Source organism: Astatotilapia calliptera, chromosome 22, assembly GCF_900246225.1.
Source record: "Astatotilapia calliptera chromosome 22, fAstCal1.2, whole genome shotgun sequence".
Lineage (NCBI taxonomy): Eukaryota > Metazoa > Chordata > Actinopteri > Cichliformes > Cichlidae > Astatotilapia > Astatotilapia calliptera.
In genome coordinates this window covers 34536902-34562889 of record NC_039322.1, presented here as the reverse complement: position 1 = coordinate 34562889, position 25988 = coordinate 34536902, and the positions used below count along the sequence as shown (strand labels likewise).

The 25988-nt window shown below is 44.1% G+C and overlaps 1 protein-coding gene across 17 annotated transcripts in view; it reads right to left on the bottom strand.

Moving 5' to 3' along the window:
• Positions 1 to 25988, bottom strand: part of epb41a (erythrocyte membrane protein band 4.1a) — a 51147-nt gene that overhangs the window by 10401 nt on the left and 14758 nt on the right. For 6 of the 17 annotated variants that reach the window (XM_026155481.1, XM_026155497.1, XM_026155485.1 and 3 more), the window contains exons 4-18: positions 24576 to 24680; positions 24359 to 24401; positions 23768 to 23843; positions 23033 to 23251; positions 21947 to 22034; positions 21273 to 21425; positions 21086 to 21183; positions 20830 to 21005; positions 19412 to 19653; positions 18850 to 18924; positions 18543 to 18587; positions 16320 to 16382; positions 16178 to 16225; positions 12173 to 12214; positions 11837 to 12007 (exon numbers count right to left, since the gene is read on the bottom strand). In XM_026155481.1, coding sequence (XP_026011266.1) covers positions 11837 to 12007; positions 12173 to 12214; positions 16178 to 16225; positions 16320 to 16382; positions 18543 to 18587; positions 18850 to 18924; positions 19412 to 19653; positions 20830 to 21005; positions 21086 to 21183; positions 21273 to 21425; positions 21947 to 22034; positions 23033 to 23251; positions 23768 to 23843; positions 24359 to 24401; positions 24576 to 24680 — 1644 coding nt within the window. Of the gene's footprint in view, positions 1 to 11836; positions 12008 to 12172; positions 12218 to 16177; positions 16226 to 16319; positions 16383 to 18542; positions 18588 to 18849; positions 18925 to 19411; positions 19654 to 20829; positions 21006 to 21085; positions 21184 to 21272; positions 21426 to 21946; positions 22035 to 23032; positions 23252 to 23767; positions 23844 to 24358; positions 24402 to 24575; positions 24681 to 25988 lie in introns of all 17 variants that reach the window. The other 11 variants (XM_026155488.1, XM_026155491.1, XM_026155489.1 and 8 more) reach the window with 8 other exon arrangements.

Sequence of the window (25988 nt, the reverse complement as noted above, 5' to 3'; positions counted from 1 at the left end):
CCTACACGGATCACAACACAGAGGAGCACACAGCATGTAGTTAACGTGCATGACTGTAATTTCTTTCATACGCTGCTCAGTGATGGTGCTGACTCAACGCGGAGACGATGAGAACCTCGTGAGAGTGAATAAGAAATCAAATTGTTAAGTGATGGAATCAGAATCGCTAAATTCTTGTCAATTGCCATCTACATAAGTGTGACACGAGATTAATAATGCCAATTCTAAAAACATCGAGTAAAATATAAAAGCAGAATGCAATGATTAGCAAATCTCATGAACACGTTTTATTCACGGAACACAGAAATCACACCAAATGTTTACACAGAGAAAATGTTCTCTGTTAACAGGTAGCTGTGTCCACATTGACATGAAATCAGTTTGAGCTTAGTCTGTGACGCTGTACTTTCATTATCATGAGTGTCTGAAAATCCCCACAAATCATTGTTTAAGAAGCACCTGAGGGAACATGAGGCAGATAAACAGCCTGTTTGTTACCAGTCACATGACTGAGTATAAAAAGAGCAGGCAGGCAGTTTCCCAGAAGTAAAGACAGGCAGGGGGCACCAGTCTGCAAAAAACTGCATTTACAAGCTGCAAAACAATTGTTTGTCAAATAAACAACTGTGAAAGCTGCAAATTTCTCATAATAGCATCAACAGGTTCCAGAGAAATCCGTGTGCACAATGCACAAGCCTGGAAATCCATGTTGGATGAGCGAGAGCTTTCTGCCTAAGTCAGCACTGCATTAACAACAGGCTTGACTCTGTCATGGAAATCAGCGCAAAGACTCGGGAACGGCTCACGGTGCCGTCCACACCTGCAGTGTCACTTTATATGTGAACATCATCCTGAATCTGGGCCAAATGTCACATGGACTGAGGCAAAGTGGAAATCTGTTCTGAGGTCAGAAACATCTGATTTGTTTTCTTTTTGGCAAACATGGACGTCACTTCACCTGGACTAAAGAGGAGAGGCATCATTCAGCTGGTTTCCGCTGATGTATGGCGATACATTACTGACTATGAATTTGGCAACTTGCACATCTGGAAAGGATCCATCAGTGCTGAAATACAAGGTTTAGACCAACATAGTAACTAAGACAACAGTGTGAAACCATGTAAAGCATCTATTACAACAGCATGGGTCTAGGTTGAGTCTAGAATTCTTACCAATTCAAGATATTTGGAAAAACATTAAAAATTAAAAATATGAAACTGAAGATTCAGAATAATTGAAAAGCCAGAATTCTGTATACAATAGTCCTCTAACAAAAGTCTAACAACTCGTCTTTAACTCAGGATGAGCTGGTTCTTCTTTCTTTAAACATTTGATCTATTGTTGAATTAAATAATGATTTTCAGAAATCATTGCATTCTTTTTTATTTTAACGGCGTCCCAGCCTTTTCAAAAGTGGGGTTGTAATTAGAAAGTGCTTAAGACATAGAAGTGTTGTGTCTGCGAGGATAGGTACATTTGTCTGTTCTCAGTTAGATTAGAAAAGAGCTGTATAGCCTGTGTGTTCACCATGACACAAGTATAGAGTCTGAAGACGATTCAAAGTGTGGCATTTACATTCTGTAGAATAGATCTTTATTGTCACTGTTACAAGAACAACGAAACAGTTTGTCAGCGTGTCGATTTTTACATTAGAAAGAGAAACGTTAAAGAGCTGCAGGTGCATGCTCTCAGAGGAGCTCTCAGTGCAAGGGAAACCAGTCGCGTCGGCTGAAATCAGAATAATAGTGAGAAAATTAAGACCAGCTAAAGAAACAATTCTGACAAACAGAAACACAGTGGTGGGAACGGCACACCCACAGGAAAAACACCAGTGGCAGATGACCACAGTTTCTTTTTCATGGAAAACCTCCTTCACTGCTTCCAATGAGGAAAGTTACATTTATTTGCACTTAAAATCCAAGATAATGTGAGCGTGCGCACACCTACCAATGCTTGTGTATATTTGCTCAGCATACACAGTCACATGTTATAGTCAAAGCAACAGGGCGACTCCTCCTTACAGACAACACAGCCAGAATAAGAGAGTTCAGGCTTTGTTGTCCGTGTTTGGTACGGACACCTTGTGTTCTTACGACATTCGTTTTAAAACTGCCTGATAACCAGTTGAATTGGCCAAATTTCCAAACTGGGCACATTTTCATCTGAAGAAACAACAACTCGGTTTATTGCCGAATTTCAACTACTGGACATGTTTCAGAGGTTTTTCTGTTGATTTGCATGATTTCGATTTTAAAAACAGACAAACAGGACTGAAGTCAACTCCTCCAAGATTTGACACTAAGAGAAAAACTCAAACTTAGTTGACGAATTATTTGGAAAAAATATATTTTTAAATGTAATATGAGAAACATATTTTCTAATTATATTCTTTATCAAAAAAGCAATCGCAAAGACTATTTGCCAAATTTGGTACCTGTAAAGAACCTTTAAACGACTTTCCTGTAATTATCTGATAACAACAATGATGAAGATAATCGCACTGATCACTCAAAGTGATTTACATGTACACGATTGTTCATAAGCTTTATAACACCCCAATGTTTGCAGTTATTTATTGCAATTCAAGCCGTTCGTGGTGAACTGTCAGAGGTTAAAAAAAGGTAAGGTTACCCAAAACTGTGATAATGTACATTTATAATTATACAAAAAGGCCTTTGTCAGGGAACAACATAGATTAACAGTTTAAAGCTGTTCTGCAGCAGTGGAGGTTGATCAAGCCTTGAAAGATGGTGCTGCTGACTCCTACAGCTGTTCCAACATTTCTGGATTACTTACAGCCCCCTCTGTCTGGATAGAGGCAGTGTTGGAGCACACTGTGGTGCCATACCCTCGTGAGCATCAGCTGAACAGTACTGCACTGCAGAAAGTAGAGTGATGCTACAGAAATGGTGAGAAAAAGCCGATTAACGATAGAAGAGAGACAGACCATCATAACACTTATAAATGTAGGTCTGTGCTACAGAGAGACCGTGAAGAAAGTCACAGTGTCAGTGAGCACAGTTTCCTTCACCATCAAAGGCTCAGAAACAGGAAGAGGTCTGGTCCCAAAGACACGACTGAATCAGAGGACAAGTTAACAGCTGTGTGATGGCGGCTCACAGGACTACAGCTTCAAGCAGCTTAATGGTGGCCGTAGTGAGCAAGTCTCAGTTTCTACTGTGAAGACTTCGAGGTGCAGGTTTGACAGGACGAGCTGCAGCAAGAAAGCCAGACGTCAGAATAAGACGAGGCTTGTCTGGGCCATGAAACACCACCGTTGGGCTACTGAAGACTGGAAGAAGCTTTTATGGACTAATGAATCAAATGTGAAATCTTGGGTTCATCACCCAGGATCTGTGTACGCCGTGGAGTAGGTGAAAGGACGGGTCCACAGTGTGTGGCATCAGCTGTCAAACATGGAGGAGGAAGTGATAGTTGTGCCAGAACTACCTCAGGAACAAAGAACAAGATGGTGAGCTTGAAAACATGGAGGTCCAGCACAGTCTCCAGACTTAAACCCCATCGAGCTGGTTTGGGATGAACTGCACAGAAGAGTGAAAGCAAAGCAGCTACAAGGTCCACGTTTATGGGAACTTCTGCTACAGATATGGGAGAAGATTAGATTTCTGCTGTAGCCAGAAGCCACGGCTGTGTTCAGCGGTTATATCTGCAAAGGAGGCGACTCTGATGAGTCAAAGGTTAGACTCACTTTGGTCTATAAACTGATTCCATGATTTCTGTTTTAACTCCAACTCCTTATTTGTACCATGCTTTCATTTCCGAGTGCAACGAGACATTTGGGGTGAAAAATTGAGGTGTTCTAAAACTTTTGAGCGGTAGTGTAAGTCACCTCAGCATTTGAACAGGCACTATCTCCAACGTTGTCAGTGCTTTTTACTACAGCAGATTAGCAAGTGTCGTGGGCTGTGAGCACACAGTTGTGTCTTTAAAGGGATTCAAACAAACCCTGAAAGGTAAAGAGGCATCAGTCAGTCCTCATCTGCGCTGTCTAACTCAAAGACCCGACGAGTTACAGCACCAGGCGCAGGAAAACAAATGTACACACTCAGTTACTTATAATACCTCTACATTATTTGCATTTTGCAAGATATTAATGCCGGTCACTCAAATAGGCCTGGATTCTATCAGTCTGACATGTTTCCAGCACACGTATGACACCCGGTATAAAACAAAATCATTACATAAAAACTTTAGGAGAACCAGTAACAGCACACAACAAGCAAACGGAAACCATTAAGGAGCAAACTGAATACCACTGATCACCTCAGCATTCAAAGCTGCATCAAGATCATCCACCCTAATACACACACACACACACACACACGCACACACACACACACACACACACACGCACACACGCACACACACACGCACACACACACACACGCACACACGCACACACACACACACACACACACGCACACACACACACACACACGCACACACACACGCACACACACACACACACACACACGCACACACGCACACACACACACACACACACACGCACACACACACGCACACACACACACACACACACACACACACACACACACACGCACACAGACACACACACACAGACACACACACACGCACACAGACACACACACACGCACGCACACACACACACACACACACACACACACACACACACACACACACACACACACACACGCACGCACACACACACACACACACACACACACACACACACACACACGCACGCACGCACGCACACACACACACACACACACAGACACACACACGCACGCACACACACAGACACACACACACACGCACGCACACACACACACACACACACACACACAGACACACACACGCACGCACACACACACACACACACACACACACGCACACACACACACAGACAGACACACACACGCACGCACACACACACAGACACACACACACACACACACACACACACACACACACACACGCACACACACACACACACACACACGCACGCACACACACACACAGACACACACACACACACACGCACACACACGCACACACACACGCACGCACACACACACACATACACACACACACGCACACACACAGACACACACGCACACACACAGACACACACGCACACACACACACACACGCACACACGCACACACACACGCACACACACACGCACACACACACACAGACACACACGCACACACACACACACACACTTCGACACAAAGAATGTGAGGTAAAGCCACAGCCTCCAAATTAGAGCTCACTCCAACATCCACAGCAAAAAGGTCAGTTTCACACAGGCTCATCTCAGTATCATTATCCACGTCTGATTTAAAGATTAATGGGTCAGGACATTAACCTTTTGCCTGAAACATGCAGGTTTTATAGAAAGAGCATCATTTAAGAAATTACACATGCATTAGTCATGTCTGTCTGGAAACAGTCCACCACCATCCTTCTAAGAAAGACCCTGAAAAGGCCGAGCGAGCATAAAGTGCCTCATGTCCACGATGTTCACCAAATGCTACACAGAATAGCTTTTCTTTATCAGTCCTTCAATTGTAGTTTATTTGGGTCTCTTTGGGGAATATTGAGGATAGAGCAGAAAGTAAACATCCCTCGAATCAAGCAGTCTTTAGATAATCGAGGGACTGTGCAGGATGAATGCTGAGGAGCTTTTAAATAAAGGCTAACCACAGCATAGTCAGGGCCATCACCAGCAGGCCAGAGAGAAAGAAGGACATCCTGGAGTGCTTAAGCCTGGTTGGGTTTGTTACCAAACTTCCCCTCTCATGTGGCTCATTAACAACCACCTTTAGAGTGTGACTGTGAGCTTGTTCCTCCTCTTGTTCCTCCTCTTCTTCACCATCATCAACCCACTCCACTTCACTGTTCTCCTCATCTTCTTCCAGCAGCCAGTCACGTCTGTACCCCCCTGGCTCTGGGGACAGACTACATGCTCTTACCTTTTGTCCAAACAGAGTGTGCCTCCCTCGCTGTGCTCAGCAGCAGGCCAAGAGAGACAGATAACAATGAACAGACATGTGAAATACAGTCGACTGACAGAGGGAAGGATCATAGAGGAAGAGGAAATGGATGAAGGTACACAGATTCATGTCTGAAAACACTAAGCTTTCAGGGTGTCTTTATTATTGAGTATGTGAAGGGCACTCATGTGTTAATCTGCTCTCAGGAAACCCAATCAAGTGCTTGGATTTAAAAACATTAAAAACATCAGCACGAGAGCCTCTGAGTCCTGCTTTTTCAGAGGGATCTGCCTTCTGATTATTGTGGATTTGAAGTACAGTATAACCTGCATTGCCAAAAGTATTCACTCACCCCAATCACTGAATTCAGGCGTTCAAGTCGATGCTGTGGCCATAGGTGTATAACATCGAGCACCTAGGCATGTGTAAATGAACTGATTCTTATATAGCGCTTTTCTCCTGGAGTGCTCAAAGCGCTCTGTACAACATGTCACATTCACCCAAACACACTCTGTACTCACTGCTTTCTAACTACACTCACACACATTCAGCAACTTGGGGTTAGTATCTTGCCCAAGGACACTCGACACGCAGACTGGAGGAGCCAGGGCTCGAACCACCAACCTTCCGATCAGTAGGTGACCTGCTCTACCTCCTGAGCTACAGCCACCCCCTGTGTACTGCTTCTACACAACTGTGCGCAACAATGGGTCTTGCTCGGGAGCTTAGTGAATCCCAGCGTGGGCCCTGATAGGATCCCACCTCAGTAATAAGTCCAGTCGTGAAATCACTTCTACATATTCCAGAGTCTCCTTTACTGGTATTATAACAAAGTGGGAAGGACAGCAATTCAGCCACAAAGTGGTAGGTCACATGGTGGCAACATGACTACACACCAGTGCACAAAGCAAGGTCCATAAAAACACGGACGAGCGAGTTTGGTGTGGAAGAGCTTGACACATAGAACACCTTTGGGATAAATGACCTTCTCATCCAACCTCACAAAGGTGCTTCTGGAAGAACGAGAACTCCCACAAACACAATAAGAACAGCCCTTTATACTCACTGTACATGGACACCGGAATTATGGGTAATTATAACAGTAAAGGCTGAACTAACATCATCATAAACCCTATGGATGAATAATTGAATAATTTGTGTGTGAAGGCAGATGAATGAACACTTTTGGCAATACGGTGGATTTCATGGATTCTCACTCATGAAACTGCAACTTTCCGGTAATTAAATGGGATTTTTAACAAGTTCAGTTAAACGAGTAACTTAACATCAGGCAGCTACATGTTATATAATCCAAATCTATGAGTAATTATAGATTTGTCCATCCCTGTGAATGTGTACACGCAGCACTGGAGTGGAAGAGCTGACCGCTGCAGTGCCTTTAGTGAAGGCGAATGTCTGTGTCACGAGTCTGAAGAGAACGTTAGAGAACTCATTCCAGGTGAAATACACCGAGTCAGTAAATTTAAAAAATCATCACAAGCACTAATGTGAAATTTAACAGTTTAGCCTGAGGCTTTCAGCAAATATATATATATTTTAAAAATAAAATAAAAAGTGCTGCTATGGCTAGATTTTCAGTAAAATATAATTTCTGAGATAAAAACTGTATCTTCACATTGTGGGTAGAAGAGAAGCCAGAGGGGAATATCGTAACTTTGCTGGCCTCCTCTCTGACCTTCAGTTTATAAACTCACAGGGAAGGATGATGGAAGCTCTTGGGAAGAGGATGGCGTAGCTGGGATTAGCCCAGACGCTACAGAGGAAAGGGAGATGACAGAGATACAGGAAACAAAGAGTGAACAAGGGAACGATGCAGGGTGGAGGAATAAGGATGACGAGGGGTGGGGGAACAGTCCTCTTGGCACCGTTGGCCTTCAGCTTCTTTTCTTGGGTTTTGTAACTGTTGCAGTTTGTATGAGAGTCAGTGGACATGCGCAGATTAACTGAGCCATGCGGCTGGCAGGTCAAGCAAGGTCGCAAAGCTTGAAGCAGCTACACAAAGAGAGGACAAGACAAAGCGCCAAACTAAGTGCTGCTTATACTGATGAACAGAGCTGAACCAAAGATGTTGTTTCATTGAAACAGCACTGGTTCTAGTGGAGGCATGCACACCCATGCAACACCTCTTATTTGTTCATATCAGAGAACAAGCCTGGACGAGGTCTTGGATAGAGTTATCCATGCCATGTGGGCTAATTTACCAGAAGCACCAAACCCCTAAGAAGGCCCAGTAATAAAGGCACCGCGTACAGGACGGTGGTTCCCAGCTTCTGTCACACATTTCATTACATAGAACTGTCCAAAATACAGACGTCCTGCTATGATTCGTAAAACAGTGGATCAAGCAGAAGCCTTCACATAACAGTCATGTAATTGTCTAATGTTACTGTGTAATTGTAACGAGCAAATTCTGCAGTGTGTGAAGAAAGCTGCATCAACTCTTTCTACACTACAGTCCCTGATTACAACAGCTACAAGCAGCCAAATGATCTGGCAGCTGTGCAAGCATGAACAATAAGATGACCACACACTGTTTGTGCTGCACGCACTGGCTGCTGGTCAACTCTGCTGCTCCACCCCACCTTTGTTGTCCCAGTTACACAGCTGCACAACCATTTATCATTTATTTATTTATCATGTGTGATTGATTTCTTCTGGAGTTTCCCTTCTCTGAGCTCACACAGATGCCTTTCCTTGCTGGTACCCATGCTGTGCATAAAGCTCTGTAGTACTGTGCAAAGGTCTTAGGGTTTGCTGGTTTGAAGCATAGTGAGTGTGCAGCTGAGCACAAGCCGGGGGAGCTGGCTGACCAATGCTCGTGATATTGTTTGCTCATAAACGCTGCACAGTGCTGGCCTGCTGCAGCGCGGCCACAAAGCACCAGACTACACACCGCCTGTCACTGGGTATGGAAGCGCAGCCGTGGAGATGCTCTCCTGCATAAGCATGCCATCGTCACAGGAAAGGAAGTGTCTGTGCCTGTGGTCACATCGGGCTGAAGCAGTGGAATAACATGGTGAAAGCCAACAGCGCCACCTAGTGGAGGATCAGTGCATGAATTTGGAATCTTTCGCATTCTGATTGGTTAAAAACATATTTTATATTTCTGATCAGAGGCGAGACGTAGCAGAGTACAAATACATACGTAGAGTTTTCAGCTATCTTTACTGGTTGTTTTTACTCCTTACAGCTGAACTGAAATATCTCTACTTTGTACTTCTGACAGTTTCAGATTTCAGACATTTCAACAGAGTTATTGTTTCCTGTCATTCCACCTTAAATCACTGTAAATAACTGATTGGAGTCTAAAAGGAAGAAATATTTAACTCTTCACAGACAATCCATTATTGTATCATCATCAGAGTGTGGGGATGAACAAAAGTATTTTACCAGCACAATATAATCTGCATCATTGCTTTAACAATGTAACAGATAGCTTTAAGATGGCCTTAAGATGTTTATGCATACTGTTATCATATTAACCTTGTATTCCAGATGCAGTTATAACTATTTTATACACATTGCATATCTGTGCTTATTTTGAGTTGATGTTCGGCTCATTAAGGGTCTTAAGCTTCACTGGCGTGACTGTCCAGGTGATACATGCTGAGGGAAACTAGAACATAGAAGGAATTGCAATACATGCTTACAAAACACTTATATCAGGTCATTTTTATTATCATTTATAAGTTCATATTCTTGTATTGAGTTTTAAGTAGTATCAATTTATATTACATCTATAGTTCTAGTAAAAGGTTGACAGTGGCCTCTGTTTGACTGTGAGCGTTAGTAGGGGAGAGGTGACACAGAGTGCCACGTAAGGTCGTGACATAGCATGTTTGCTTGTAATTGTGGGCTTGCAGAAGTGCTCGCTCACTGCAAATCATTGTCTGCGGTTTTGAAGAAGCGCTAATCAGAAAGGTTGACAGGAAACATCTGCTATGAAGATGAAGACAATGTTCTTTTTAAACTGTGTTAAAAGTCATTGTGGTTTTGATCTGACCTATGTATGAAATGGATCTGACGTTGAGGGGGCGTCATTAAATTTAAGCCCTGATGGTATAAAATCTCTGTTTATGCTTTGATTAAGTCGGAGATCAGTTGCGGTCTGCGTACGTAGTGATCTTCCCACGCGTGCATTAAAATCATCGTTTGACTTCACCCGGCCGGATCAGTGTGGTTATTCTTCGATCACCTCTTGTTCCCCTTCCTCAATATTGAACCCTTAACAAGAGGTTAAAGTGAAACTGTCCTGAGTCTGACGACTCAGTGTTTTGTTTTTCTTTCTATTATTCTATGTTCTTGTTTATTCTGTTATATCTTGGAGCAGACAGAGTGTCCGTGGTGTCACTCTGTCTGCTCGTGAATCTGTCTGTTAAGTTCAGTGTCTTGTCTGGTTCTCTGTGTCTGTGAGTTTCCTGTTTTATTCTGAAGGTCTCTGTCTCATGTGAGTGTGTTCACTTTTCATTTCCCCTGTCCCGTCAGCCCTGATTTCTCCCAGCTGTGTTGCCCTCCTGTCTCTCATCCCTTGATTACTGCTGTGTGTATTTAAGCCCTGTGTGCTCTGTGTTTTTCCCCTCCGTCATCCTGAGTGGTTTTCCCTGCAGCTCTGTTTGTGTCTTTAGGTTTCAGGTTTGTTTTCTATGCTTAGTCTTTCCAGTTTAGGTTTACTCAGTTCTGTTTTTCGCCACCCTCGCCTTGTGTATTTACCACCTCCATTAATAAAGCTTCCTCACATCAGAAGTGACCGCATCTTGGGTCCTTCAATAAATTCCACACGGCTCGCCTCGCTGACCGTGACAGAAACAGCATTTTGGTAAAGCCATGAACCCTGGTTGTGGTGTTTCAGCACCAAGCTAACATCACAGAAGAGGAGCGAGCAGCAAAGAGCGCAGCTCAGCTGATCACCTCTGCCTGCTCTTACAGAAGAAGCTGTGACGTGTTTCCAACTGATCTCAGGTTTGTTTTTCTCTTTAGGCGTGCACACTAAGGAAACTCGACCACGGTGGAGGCAACAAAGACTTTTCCCTTTTAATTCACTGTTGTTCTACATTAAAGATGTTCAGGACTCTTTCATAGAATCAGTCTGAGCTGAAATAATGTTGCTGTGTTAAAACTGCTTCTTTTTCTTTTACACTTTGAGTCCATTTCACAGTCTCTACTTTGTCGTGTCTTTAAAAAGATGAATTAGTACTCTGTTTATTTTTTAACACAAGTATCTGTACTTCTACTCAAGCGACTGTGTCAGCTGTTTATGATGCACACTCAGGTGGCAAAAGCATATTGTACACATGTGCTTTGATCATTATCTGTCTCCTGACGCCTGTCATATTATTTTGAACATTTATAATCGTAGGAATACACAGTGTGAATTCTGGAGACTGATTAGTTTGTGTTCATTATTTTTAACATTTATATGGAAACGTAGAGAGAAAAAAGACCGGATTGATACATTTTTAGTCAATGTTGAAGCTTTTAAACACCGATTTTTGCCAGCGTTAGAATCAGAGCATCAGTATGTGCAGAGCGGCTGTTTCAAAGCAGACATTCTGACTTGTCATGGCAAGGAAAACCATCACCAGTCGACAAACACATTAGCAGTGTCTGTGTTATGTCCCTGCATCCCAGGAACACGAGAGTGTGTCAGTGAGCCAGCATGAGCGAGTCTATAGGTGTGAACTGATTTCACTGCTCGATTGCTCTCGACACGTCAGCATGCCTGTCTTGGAAAAGCTTTCACAGGTAACTTTGTGTAATTCACGTGAGTAAAACAAACATGAGCTGCACTGCACCGAGCTCATCGGACTTACTGCTGGTTGGAGCTGACCGTTGATGCTCGCTGTGCGGAAAGGAGAGTTGGTGGAAAGACGCTTATCCCACTCGCTGGGCCGAGACTCCGGTACAGACTCCATGAAACTCCTTTTTAGCTCGCTGATGCTGGTATGGTGCCGCATAATTTCAGTCTGGGTCTTATCCAGGTCCTTCAACAAGGAGGCAAAAGTGAGAGTAGGTTGATGGAAGGAAACAACTACGCTGAAAGGCAACGATTAAGGTTGAGAAGAAAGCAAATGAAAACACAGGGCTGCACTTTCTATAAGTATATATTAAATATTTCAACAGTGCTGGGTCTGCCATGTCCCACTGACCTTTAGAGGCTGTGGAAGAACAGATTTTCCAGACAAACCAAACTGCTTCATGTTAGCAGTAATAAAGGAAGCAGCAGAGCATTACTAATGATTAGTGCGTACTGTTCTGTGGCTCACAAATCATGGTTTGCATCAATGCCAGCAGAAGATGTTTAATGAGGACAAACACAACAATGTCATCTGACAGAAAAAATCCAGATGGCAGCGCTAACACAACCAAAGCAAGATCGGTGGCTGTGTGCACATCCACGCTGGGATGAACGAGCCAAAGCCGGCACACAAAGGAAAAACATGGCCACTGCAAAAAAGTGCAAAACTCATTCTGAGTCATGTCTGCCATTATTCTATACAGTAATGACCGTTGTTTATGTCGGATGTGGGCAGAGATGGAATCGTTCGGTCTTCAGTGGTTAAAGAGTCTCTCTGATGTTTCACTTTCATTCTGACTCCTTTCAGAAAGGAAGACACAGGTGGAGCGCTAATGGCTTTACATCAGCACAAACACACCTGCTTCACCTGCTGTAACTACTTAAGACCTCAGCTTTGAAGTTTTTCATGTGACAGAGCAGGATGAGAGTCTGTTGAATGTAGACACGTCCTGTCATGTGAACAAGTCAGTACGTTCCATGAAAACTGTTAGCTTTGACGTTTCCACGAACCTCCATTTCTTGTTTTTGAGCCACATCAAGAAGATGCCTCTTCTACTCAAACAGAGCTGATCCGAGCAGACTGAAACAGTGTTTCAGAGATCAAGCGGTTTTTTCTTTACATAAGGTTGAAAAAAGCCAACAATTTAAATGTCACGTACAGACTGTAGAGAGGGATGACACATTATAAAATCACCAGGCTTAGCCATGCACTGCTGTTAGACACATGACATCTCCTGAGTCCAGGCCAGGATGCTCAACTTCGGAGCCTAATTTTACATATGGATGTTTGATTTGTAGATTAACGAGTATCAGTGCTTCTTGTCATCCCTTTCTTCTGAAATGATGGTGGCAGAATATGATACAGCACAATAGATACAGCAAAGAGAACAACACAAGTCCATTATCACAGACACACAGTGTGTTCAGCATGAGCGCTGCATTAGGGCCATGAAGGACATTCATCATATTAAAAATGTCCTTAACGACCATGAGTAATGACGATGACAGCAAAGTCCAGAGTGTTAAACATCAGACTGTGAGCGTAAACGACTGGGAAACAAATATACTGACTGGAGCCTGTTTACCGCAAAGACTCTGCTTCCTGCTCACTGGGTTGTTGATCAGATACAGTGGATGCAAAAGTATTGGCCCCCTTGAACTTTCCCACATTTTGTCACATTACAGCCACAAACATGAATCAATGTTATTGGACTTCCAGGTGAAAGACCAACACAAAGTGGTGCACACGTGAGAAGTGGAACGAAAATCAGACATGACTCCAAACATTTGTTACAAATAAATAACTGCAAAGTGGGGTGTGCGTAATTATTCAGCCCCTTTGGTCTGAGTGCAGTCAGTTGCACATAGACGTTGCCTGATGAGTGCTAATGACTACATAGTGCACCTGTGTGTGATCTATGGGGCGATCGTGGCTCAAGAGTTGGGAGTTCGCCTTGTAATTGGAAGGTTGCCGGTTCGAGCCCCGGCTCCAACAGTCTCAGTCGTTGTGTCCTTGGGCGAGACACTTCACCCGTTACCTACTGGTGGTGGTCAGAGGGCCCGGTGGCGCCAGTGTCCGGCAGCCTCGCCTCTGTCAGTGCGCCCCAGGGTAGCTGTGGCTACAATGTAGCTGCCATCACCAGTGTGTGGATGTGTGGATAACTGAATGTGTAAGGCACTATACAAATACAGGCCACTTACCAGGCCATCTAATGTCAGTACAGATACAGCTGCTCTGTGACGGCCTCAGAGGTTGTCTAAGAGAACATTGGGAGCAACAACACCATGAAGTCCAAAGAACACACCAGACAGGTCAGGGATAAAGTTATTGAGAAATTTAAAGCAGGCTTAGGCTACAAAAAGATTTCCCAAGCCTTGAACATCCCACGGAGCACTGTTCAAGCCATCATTCAGAAATGGAAGGAGTACGGCACAACTGTAAACCTACCAAGACAAGGCCGTCCACCTAAACTCACAGGCCGAACAAGGAGAGCGCTGATCAGAAATGCAGCCCAGAGGCCCATGGTGACTCTGGACGAGCTGCAGAGATCTACAGCTCAGGTGGGGGAATCTGTCCACAGGACAACTATTAGTGGTGCACTGCACAAAGTTGGCCTTCATGGAAGAGTGGCAAGAAGAAAGCCATTGTTAACAGAAAACCATGAGAAGTCCCGTTTGCAGTTTGCCACAAGCCATGTGGGGGACACAGCAAACATGTGGAAGAAGCTGCTCTGGTCAGATGAGACCAACATGGAACTTTTTGGCCAAAATGCAAAACTCTGTGTGTGGCGGAAACTAACACTGCACATGACTCTGAACCATCCCCACTGTCAGATATGGTGGTGGCAGCATCATGCTCTGGGGGGGGCTTCTCTTCAGCAGAGACAGGGAAGCTGGTCAGAGTTGGTGGGAAGATGGATGGAGCCAAATACAGGGCAAGCTTGGAAGAAAACCTCTTGGAGTCTGCAAAAGACTTGAGACTGGGGCGGAGGTTCACCTTCCAGCAGGACAACGACCCTGAACATAAAGCCTGGGCAACAATGGGATGGTTTAAAACAGAACAGATCCATGTGTTAGAATGGCCCAGTCAAAGTCCAGATCTAAATCCAATCGAGAATCTGTGGCAAGATCTGAAAACTGCTGTTCACAAACGCTGCCCATCTAATCTGACTGAGCTGGAGCTGTTTCAAAGAAGAATGTGCAAAGATTTCAGTCTGTAGATGTGCAAAGCTGGTAGAGACAGACCCTAAAAGACTGGCAGCTGGAACTGCAGCAAAAGCTGGTTCTACAAAGTATTTAGTATTTAGTATTTAGTATTTATTTATTTATTGTATCGACTCAGGGGCTGAATAATTACGCACACCCCACTCTGCAGTTATTTATTTGTAACAAATGTTTGGAATCATGTCTGATTTTCGTTCCACTTCTCACGTGTGCACCACTTTGTGTTGGTCTTTCACCTGGACGTCCAATAACATTGATTCATGTTTGTGGCTGTAATGTGACAAAATGTGGGAAAGTTCAAGGGGGCCCAATACTTTTGCAAGCCACTGTACTTACACCCACTCTTTGGCTGGTGTGAAATGATGAGAGTTTATGGCTGTCAGAAAAGCTTGTTTTCTATCCTTCTTGAAACTGCTTGTTGCATGAAGTCAGTCGAGAACATGTTTTTCTCCTCGAGCGTTTTGTGGTTTGCGATCAAATTATCAGTGAAGTTCACTCTTTTTGTCCAAATGAGAGCAGTGATGGTGTCACACATGGAGCTGATATTGGTTAAAAAGTAACATACACGTCTCTCCAGGACTCATATTCACAATCCCCTTGCTTAGCTCCGAATCAAACCTAAAGTGCATTAGCAGGGAGTCCCAGCCTAACACCGAGTGAGTTAAAACTTTACTGATGCTTCAACGTTTCTCTTGTTCCACACTTTTAAGCTCAGAGCTAAGACACTTTATGAATAACTTATAATTGTGACAGTTTTAGTCCCAACTTTAAGGGGAAATTCTTAAAAACAAATTCTAAGACTTTTCATAGGATGTTGTCACCAGGAAACAAACTCTTAGTACTTCAGAGTTTTGTGAATCCGGGCCCAGGAGATGATGTTATACTGGGTCCTCTGATAACCAATGAAAAAGGAATACAGCGCCTTGCTCCTCTCGACCAATCACAGTTTGAAGTGAGTGTTTATGTCGCACTAGAGCTCCAACATTTCATTCTAAGCAACATCACTGACGTAAACCACAGACGGAGGTTGGAAGGACGATGAATGCATACGTTAGTGAACTTTCCTGGAGATGTTTCCCAGTCATCTATCACACGGACAAACACAATGTGAAAGTAAAGTGAAGCTACTTGCATGAGAGTCAGACAGGAAAATGGTGCATGCCAACCCTTTAGGGTTAAACTAGGAAGAACAAAAGACAGAACAAAAGAATGAAAGAACTAAAGAACGGAGCTGTGACAGCAAACGACGCTTATTTAAGACTGAAGATACAAACCTCCAACATTAAATTGCTATGTCTGATATAAATTGTTTCACCCTCAAGTTTCTTTGATCTTTTCTGTGGAAATGAGGAAAAAGGAAAACACTGGTTTAACATAAGAACTGGTTCGAACATTTCACATGTGATTCTGAATAGTGTCCCATGAGCACGACTGACCAATGACATGAGCCGTATCAAAAACGAGCTGTGCAATCACAACAACAATGCAGGCTGCAGCCCGACTGCGTCCAGCTCAGTAACGTTAACAACAGTCATGTGTTTGACGCAGCAGGCTGGGACCCAGTTCCTCTCCATCCCCACACTCAGTGAGCTGGTGAAGGCTCTCTTAACTGCACTAAGGCAGAAACACTGGAGATTCTGAGGAACCTCGCTTTTTACAACTAAAACAGGAAGTTGGCTTGCTATCAGCCTCTGCAGTGATTTATACCGCTACCAGCTGAATGCACTGAGATCCATCACCTGTTATTAAATGCACCGATGGTTCAACACTGATCTTATTCTTCTTTCTTAATAGAACTAAATCAATATTTCATTTTGATCATTGCTGACACAGTCAGTGTGAAATATACTGGACACAAACATGGATGGCAGCCTCACAGCATCGTCGGTGCAGATTTAATGTTGGAAGGCTTTATAACCTGATGTGGCAGAGTGTCCACACAGAAATATGTAGGGATCCCAGGGGAACTAGGTCGCATATTTGCTGCACATCTATGGACGGCACATTCTGTGCATGCAAACTGCTGCAGTGGCAGTGCGGTGTGCAGGAAGTGCAGGAGGATGCGTGCCTGTCTCCTGAGTCAGATCTGGAACTAATGCTTTCAAAAAATCAAACACTATTCAGTGACTATTTCAGGTGTCTCGTAGATGGATGAAAATACCTGAATGCCTCTCCATGCCATGAGCCTAGCTCTTTTTAATTTAAATACATCTGCATTCAGTTTAAAACATGTGTGGACAGTCAGAATGGTGAGAAGGCAACATGAAAACATTTCAATCATATTTCAATTTAAAGCCCAAAGAACGTAAGGACATTATGTGAAATGTAAATAAATGTATAAGTAGGATTCAATGATTTTCAACTCTCACATATTTTACTCTCAGCTCAGAAAACAGTATGTTTAAACTGAGACGTCTTAATATTTTGAATTTGATGGCAGAAAAACATCCAAAAACAAGTTGGCATGAGGGCAACACAAGGCTGGAAAAGTCAGTGGTACTAAGAGGAAACAGCTGGCTTGCTACGTCAAGCAACGAAGAAGCCGTGTGTGAATATGATGCAGAAAGGCTAAAGTCGTCTCTGTGCAAAGGTTAATTAAATGGACTAAGGAACCTAGTCCATAGACACAAAGAGGAGAGGAACCAAAGCCTGCATCCCTGATGGTACGGGGGTTAGGGTACACACACGTTTCAGTGTAACATCTGCTCCTATCCAGATGTTGTTATCATGGAAGAGCTTCATATTTCAGCAGGTCAAACTGCTCGTATTACCACAACATGGCTTCATACTGTCCAGACTGTCCTGAACTATCCAAACCTTGAGAACATTTGGGCCGCCGCGTAATGACAAAACTAAAAACACTCCCGAGCAGCCACAGAGCTCCACAGCATGCTCAGGACAGGCAGCTGCAAAGCTGCAAACACACTCCTGTCCCAGCTTTGTGCACACGTGTTACATCATATCACACAGAACCAGTGTTTTTCATTCAAATGTGAAAACGTCTCAGTTTAAACATTTTGGTCTTTTATGTTTTACTGTGAATAAAATACCTGTTTATGTTTCCCTCTTTTTCTTTATCCTGACATTTTTGGAACTGGGGCTGTGTCGTCCCGACACATTACACTGGTTATAGGAGCCCACTTTAGCCCACTTTAGAGGCTCACACTTATTTACACATCCAGCACTTACAGATAGAAAGAAAGAAACTACTACAATAATATAATAATAATAACAACAATAATCAAAATAATAACAGTAATAATACGAGAGAGCCACTTTGTCCAAGAGCTGCAGGCAATGAGAGATACAGTTCAAACTTGCAAAGTTGAATGATTTATGATTCAACTTCAGAAAAGCTCAGAAAATACAGCAGCATTCACAGGGAAGCAGGCAGCAGAAATAATGAAACAACCAAGGCAGCAAATCACTGTGTCAAAATAAAGATGAGCTGATGTGTAGCTGATGCAGGGATCACAGCGCAGCAGTGACACGCTAACCTTCCTCACTCGAACCATCTCCATCTTTCTGTCCTGAAGAGAGTGCTGCTCTCCCATCAGAGGAAACACAGGGGAACATGTTACTGCAACTCAGCAAAACTCAGTACACACACACACACACACACACACACACACACTCACACACACACACACACACACACAGACACACTCACACACACACACACACACACAGATATTTCTTATACACTATACGAGCATATGCAGATCCAGTTATAAAAACGTCTTTAATCTTTAGGTGGTCTGATCCATCATGCAGCAGGTCTGATCATGTACAAGGAAAACAAACCTGGCTTTTTCGTTCTTTTTCCCCATTAGTGATGGCCAAAGACGGGGCATGCCTCCGCTCTCTCCTGCCCACCTTCTAGTACATTAAACAAAACTCACATGCTGAGGATCAACTTCAGGAAAAACAGGACAACAGCCTTCATATAGTTACAACCAAGGGTGAAGTAGCCAGAGCGCTGGTCTGTGTTCACTTTGCAAATGTAAATAAAGTTGTAGTCCAGCGTAGTACAACAGCTCCTACTGAGCACAACTGAAGGCAAGTTAGCATAAACTGACAAGCAGCAGTTCATTTCCAATCAGCATTTTAAACAAAGGACACTGAGTCCACAGGGGCCGTATTTTCCAGGAAGAGAGAGGAGAAAAGCTAAGATGTGATCACTTCATTTATACAAAGTTATACAGGAATTGTGCTGTAGATGTACAGCGCTCACCCAGTGTCTGTCAAGCTGAACCTCTCTCTCCTCTCTGGGTTGCTCTGGTCTTGTGAATCTCAGATTATAAATTATGCTGAGGTATTTTTTCCCAATAATAAGTAGAGTTAAGGCTCGGTGGTAATCCCCTACCTTAATCTCTGGAGTAGACTTGGCACTGTGGCTCTTGACGCTGTCAGTTGTCAGGCATTGTGCCAGTAGCTCTGCCTTTCTGCTGGAATATCGGTGTCCTCTGGGCGTGGAGACATCGTGGTGGTCAGAACGAGGCAGGGTGGGTAGCAGGGGTGACGGGGTGGCCTCCCCAGGTGACACTGGTGACATAACAGGGGCACTGACAGGACGACTGGACTTGTTGTCGGGAGTCGACACCATTGCTAGAATGGAAGAGACGATAGCCTCGCTTTGTTTTTGGAAACCATTCAACAATAATTCTTTATGATGTAATTTATCAATAAACACTACTTGGACCCATTAATGTACCCAAGGGTTTAGGAAGCAAGTCAACTGAATCAGCTCAAAAGTACTCGTACTACAAAAAGCACCCAGTCCGAGTGCACTGTGTGCTGCCACTGTGCTCTTGGCAGCTATCTTTGTGAATCAGTCTTTGTATAGAAATGTCACTCAAATCCTGAAACACATCAAAGCCACCAGCTGACTGTAAAAAGCAAAGAAGCCGACACAGAACACACGTATACACGTGAACGGACTGATTAACCCTCGAAAGCCTAAACCTGTTGCTGGCGTCAAACATCTGTAACTCCTGGACCTCAACTGAAAGAATTACAACAGGTTGTGAAAGCAGCAACTCTGTGCTTTTTAGTCATATTAGGGTCATTACAGTAAACGCATGTACGGCGCCGCAGCAGCCCTGCAAAGATCACGGTCTGCTGAGAGCCTGCCTCCCTCCTCCTGCTCCATCCCCAGCACCTCTTGCATCACAGAGGTGCAGGAGAGGCATTCCTCCTCTGTCCCCTCCTGGCCAGCTGTGTCTCAATCTCAATCACACACACACACACACACACACACACACACACACACACACACACACACACACACACACACACACACACACACACCAATAAATACTTAAATAGAGAAACCTTACGAACACAGGTGCTCACACAGGTGCTCACAGACACACTATCTCGGTCTGCTGCCTCTGAACATGTCTTGTATCATTAGTGTGCTGCTCAGCAACATTTAATTGTTGACCGTTACTCGTGCTCATGTTGGTTGTTGTTGTCTTTCAGCAGGTGATGAAGCAGATTTTCCCTCTTCTTCTGTTAACTTTCTGCCAAATTCTCTTTCTTTTGCCTTTTGTCCGCCGTAACGACCATAATACTACTGAAAAAGCACAGATAATTTCAGGAACTGTTGGAATTTTTTGATTGCACCAGTGGGTCAAGAGTTTTGGCTAAAACCGATGGCAGCATGGGCGCACCCAACCGTTTTATACATACAGGTCTGTTGTCGCTGTTTGCCCAAGGACTCATAGGCCAGACTGAAAAACACGAGTGCAACACAGAGTCCGTCTGTTAGTAAAGGCGTACCTCCATCCAGACTGCGAGAGTTCCTCTTGCTGGAGGAGCGCTGGAAAAGGGGAGCTGGTCTGTCAATCAGAGAGCTAGCCTGTCTGGTCTGCGCCTGAGTCCGACCGCTGTAACGAAACTTCGAGCCCAATGCTAGGAACTTCCTTGGGGTGGTGGCCATCTCAGAGGAGGTCAGCCTGCACATAAGAATATTGATCTTCAGCTCTGAAAAAAGCCACAGCTCCTTCAGAAATGCAGCACGATGAGAATACAACACCTGAAGAAGGTGTGATGTTCGACACACACTTTCCACAGCTTTTTGGCTGCCTTGTAGTTGGGAAGCTTGAATCCAATGGCACTCTCATAATGTTCCACCTGTTAGAACAGACACAAACCTGCTGTGAACAAGACAAACAGACCTTAGAAGGACGAAAAACAAAAAGGACGTTTTTGTGGCGGTTTACCTCGGATGGTCTTATTTTGATGAAGAAGCTGCTTCGTTTGTATGAGACTTTGAGGACTTTGGGCCAGGGGAAACGGTTGATCCTCAGTTTATCTTTGTAAACCATCAGACCACTGGCACAAACCCCCAGTATGATGTCAACTCCATCCAGATCCTAACAGATATTCAGAATGAAAGAAATAACTCCTAAAGCAATGTAGGCAAATAAATAAACAGGAGATACTGAATGATAGAAAGTTTCCAGCCCAGTCAGCACGCAGTGGTCTAAAGGATGCTCCTTGGATCACTACACCTGGTTATGTTTACTTCATCTAGACTGTTAAGCTCTTTGCTGACTGGTGGTGCAACCGACGTGTGCTGCTCCCAAGCATCCACAGGGGGGCAGTATCATCTTCAAAGTGCTCTCCTATATTTATTTTTAATAGCTGCTCTGATGTGAGGAGAATGACCTTATTTCTGGTGTGCACACTGTCACACTGCACAGACGCCACAGGGAGCACCACATTCATGCCGACATGTTAGAGGACAGGTTCTCTGTGAAGTACGTGAACTACCTGCTCCCAAAGTTAGCATGGAAAACAAGGGTGAATCACTACTCACTATTTATTGATTGGAGCAGTTAAAAATAGTCTATAAGGAAGAACAGGAATAATAAGAGCAGCTGAGGATGCTCACCTTGGCCTGGTGGAGGTCCACTCCATACATGGAAAGTTTCTTGGCATTCTCCAGGAACATCAGATCTGCCTGCGCTGGGCTCATGGATCTGCGATGGCACCCCAAAGAAATCCAAAATCTTTAGCTTCTGTGACACTGACTGAATCCACACTTGCATGTTAAATGTGTAACGGCGTCAGCTGCTTTACTACATGTTTCACTTTAGAAACAAGTGTTTCCACTGCAGCTGCCTCCACCAGTGTGTGAATGTGAGAGTGAACTGTACAGCGCTTTGAGGGCCCTGAAAAGTGCTGTATAAATGCAATCCATTATTATTATTCCATGAAGCTCACACACAACTTGACCGTTCAATTATTTCTGATGTTTGTTAGCTTAACTTCCCTGTCTGCAAAGACACATGTCACATGTTAGTGATGCTGCGGACGTTTCCGTCTATCGCATGTGACCGATCGACGGTTTCGCACAAACCTGAGATACTGACAAGTTTTTTATCTGGACGTGGACATAATGTGCAAACTCTCAGCTTTCATTTGAAGGTATTCACATCCAAATTGGATGAAGGGTTTATGAGCGTCAGCTCCTTAACATGTGCCACCCACTTTTTACAGGGACCAAAAGTAATTGGACAGTTGATTGACAGGCTACTTCATGTGCAGGTGTGGGTGATTACGCCGTTACGTCATTATCAATTAAGCAGATAAAAGGCCTGGAGGTGATTTGAGTGAACAGAACAGACAACATGTGGTCAGAGGAGCTCATGCAGGTGAAACAGGCCATCCTTAAACTGTGGAAACAGAAAAACTCATCTGAGAAATTGCTACAATATTAGGAGTGGGAAAATCTACAGTTTGGTGCATCCTGAGAAAGAAAGAAAGCACTGGTGAGCTCAGCAACACAGCAACTCGTGAACTTTACATAAATTCTCTGCAATAAGTGGCAAGACAGTGGCCCAGCGGTCACTCCAAGAGTGTACTGGGTTCAAATCCACCATCATCCCAGTGAGAATGTGGTCGCCATGGATAAGTGGAAGAAAATAAATGGATGGATCTACAACTAATGAAATAAGAGTTCCACTGGGTGACTGACCTGTATGTGCGGTGCAGCTCCATCATTTTGTCCTCCAGCTCCTTGGTTTGACCTTGGGCCATTTTCATTTCTTTAGCATATTCACTGCCGTGCACTTCAGGGTCATATTCACCAAGTTCTGACTGCAAAGCGTAGGAGCCCAGCAGAGCCAAAGTAACGAAGGAGCAGGGAAGGCGGCCCTGGAGGATGTCCTTTCGCAGTTGGAGACAAAGATAGTATCTGCAATGCACATGCAGTTCTCACATTAATTATAGATAGATGGTAAAGGACCTGGATTAATACAGGCGTACTGTGAGATGTGTTAAAGCCCCAGAAAACTATGGTGGAAACCAGAGTCAGAGCTGAACTCGCACGCTCACTGATGAACGCATCAAAGGTATATTTGATCCAGCTCGGACTCACAGAGGCTGGTCGGGTTGTTCCCGGGAAAAATTGCTTCACCTACTGAAATAATACATAACCAATGTCAATCTGGAGAAGGTCAAATAATACTGGAAGGAAAGATGGAGGCTCCACAGGTTAGAAACAGACATGCAGCTTGGATCCATCTGTGCCGCCATCTGACTGACTGAAAACTTCTTAAATGCCACAGAAAGCTCTGAAGCCTCCAGCTGATAAACTGGACGCATTTTCATCCTTGTGGGAACTAAAAACACACACATGGACTACACACCCCGCCACTGTGTGACACAATAAAACTATTTTCACCAGTGGGAGACTGGATATGTGCTGTACCTTGTGATGTCTTCTGATAGCTGGGCTGGGTCCGGTGGATAGAATTTTACATTGAAAGTGAAATTATAGTTGGCACCTTGAGAAAGAAAGGAAGGAGTGATTAAACGATTGCCCAGACTGGTCGGAGTAACCCATGAATATGTGTGCAAAAATCTTTATTTCCCTGCTCACACAAATCTACCACTGGATTTATGAAACGTGGCTAATTTTATTAATCATTCTAAATCAACAGGCTCATGAGTTTTACTTGCAATCTGCATGCTGCCACACTCATGCTTCTCTTTATAAGGAAACACATTTGTCTGCAGTGCAGTGGTCAAAGCAAAAAAGCAAGAGAAAGGCTGCCTGAAAGTGAAACTACAGCATCCATGTGGAGACAAAACAGTGACGGTTAAAAGTACAAACGTTGCTGAATATCGTTCCTCCTCAGATACTCACTGTGACTGAAGATAAAGTTTAGGAAAAGACAGGCGTGAGAAAACATGAGGACAGACAGACCTAATCTGAAACTCACAGCAATTACTGTTTGTGAGTGAGGCTCAGTGTCACAGAGACAAACACACGTTTTCTTTGTGGAAGAGTTGAGCTCACCTTGTACCTGCCTGCGGATCTCTTTGGTCAGGTCCATCCAAGTCTAATCAAGAAAATGTCACATGCAGTTTAAGCTTTAGTGATTTCGGACCATCAACTCCTTCAATAACAGGGCAAAGGGTTAGTGTAATCATCAGGTACAATGACGTGAATGATACCTCCTAATGGAACAGTGAGGCTGGGATTGTTGGATACTGACCGTTACACTGACGCTCACCTTCATAGTGGGAGTTTCCCAGATTGCCAGGCCGTAGTAGTCTTTTTCCAGCAGGTTCAGGTGGTCACACACTTTCATGAACAGCTCCTGGCCTTTAGCGTGTTTCTAACACACAAACACACACACTTGCCTTTTACATCTCAGTGATGTAATGCATCAAAGATGAATGCCTCACCCTGAGCCTAAACCTAACCATAAGCCAACTGTAACCCTGACACTAAAGGCACATTTTGCGGGGATGTTGGTCCCACAGGGATAGTAACACTCGAATCTTTGGTCCTCACAAAGATGTATAAGTGCGCACGCACAAACAAATGGAGCAGACATTAGATTTACCTGCTAATGTCACACGCAGGATAATGTGGTCAGAAATAAGCAGTGGAGAAACAGACAGCAGTGACAGGGACTCCAGCTTCTCCTGGACTGGTCTGGTACCACTATGAGTGATGGTTACCACTAAGTACGGCAGCTGAACCACCTTTGTTTGCTGGCTTGATGATAACAGAGGTGTTCTACATAGTGTCTGTTTCAGTGACACGGGCAGCGAGCGCCATCAGCTGCTCGCATGTGTAAACAAAGCAGCCCTGCACAAATGACTCCTTAACCCTTGTGATGTCCTCCCGATTTGCATACAATGTGAGCCATCAGGGGTCAAAAGTGTCCCCACTTCATTTGACTGTTTTTTAAAGTATAAAGTATAAATTGTCAATCAATTCAGTGTTACACCTTAGTTTTACTTAAGCAAGAATAAAGAGTTTATGAAATAACTAAGGAATTGGGTTAATGTGTGTCTGTGTGTGTGTGTCTGTCTGTCTGTGTGCCTGTCTGTGTCTGTCTGTGTGTGTGTGTGTGTGTGTGTGTGTGTGTGTGTGTGTCTGTCTGTGTGTGTCTGTGTGTGTGTGTGTGTGTCTGTCTGTGTCTGTCTGTGTGTGTCTGTCTGTGTGTGTGTGTGTGTGTGTGTGTGTGTGTGTGTGTGTGTGTGTGTGTGTGTGTGTGTGTGTGTGTGTGTGTGTCTGTCTGTCTGTGTGTGTCTGTGTGTGTGTGTCTGTCTGTCTGTGTGTCTGTCTGTGTCTGTCTGTGTGTGTGTGTGTGTGTCTGTCTGTCTGTGTGTGTCTGTGTGTGTGTGTGTGTGTGTGTGTGTGTGTGTGTGTGTGTGTGTGTGTGTGTGTGTCTGTCTGTGTGTGTCTGTGTGTGTGTGTGTGTGCCTGTCTGTGTCTGTCTGTGTGTGTCTGTCTGTGTGTGTCTGTGTGTGTGTGTCTGTGTCTGTCTGTGTGTGTCTGTGTGTGTGTGTCTGTGTCTGTCTGTGTGTGTGTGTGTGTCTGTCTGTCTGTGTGTGTGTGTGTGTCTGCCTGTCTGTGTGTGTGTGTGTGTGTGTGTGTGTGTGTGTGTGTGTGTGTGTCTGTCTGTGTGTGT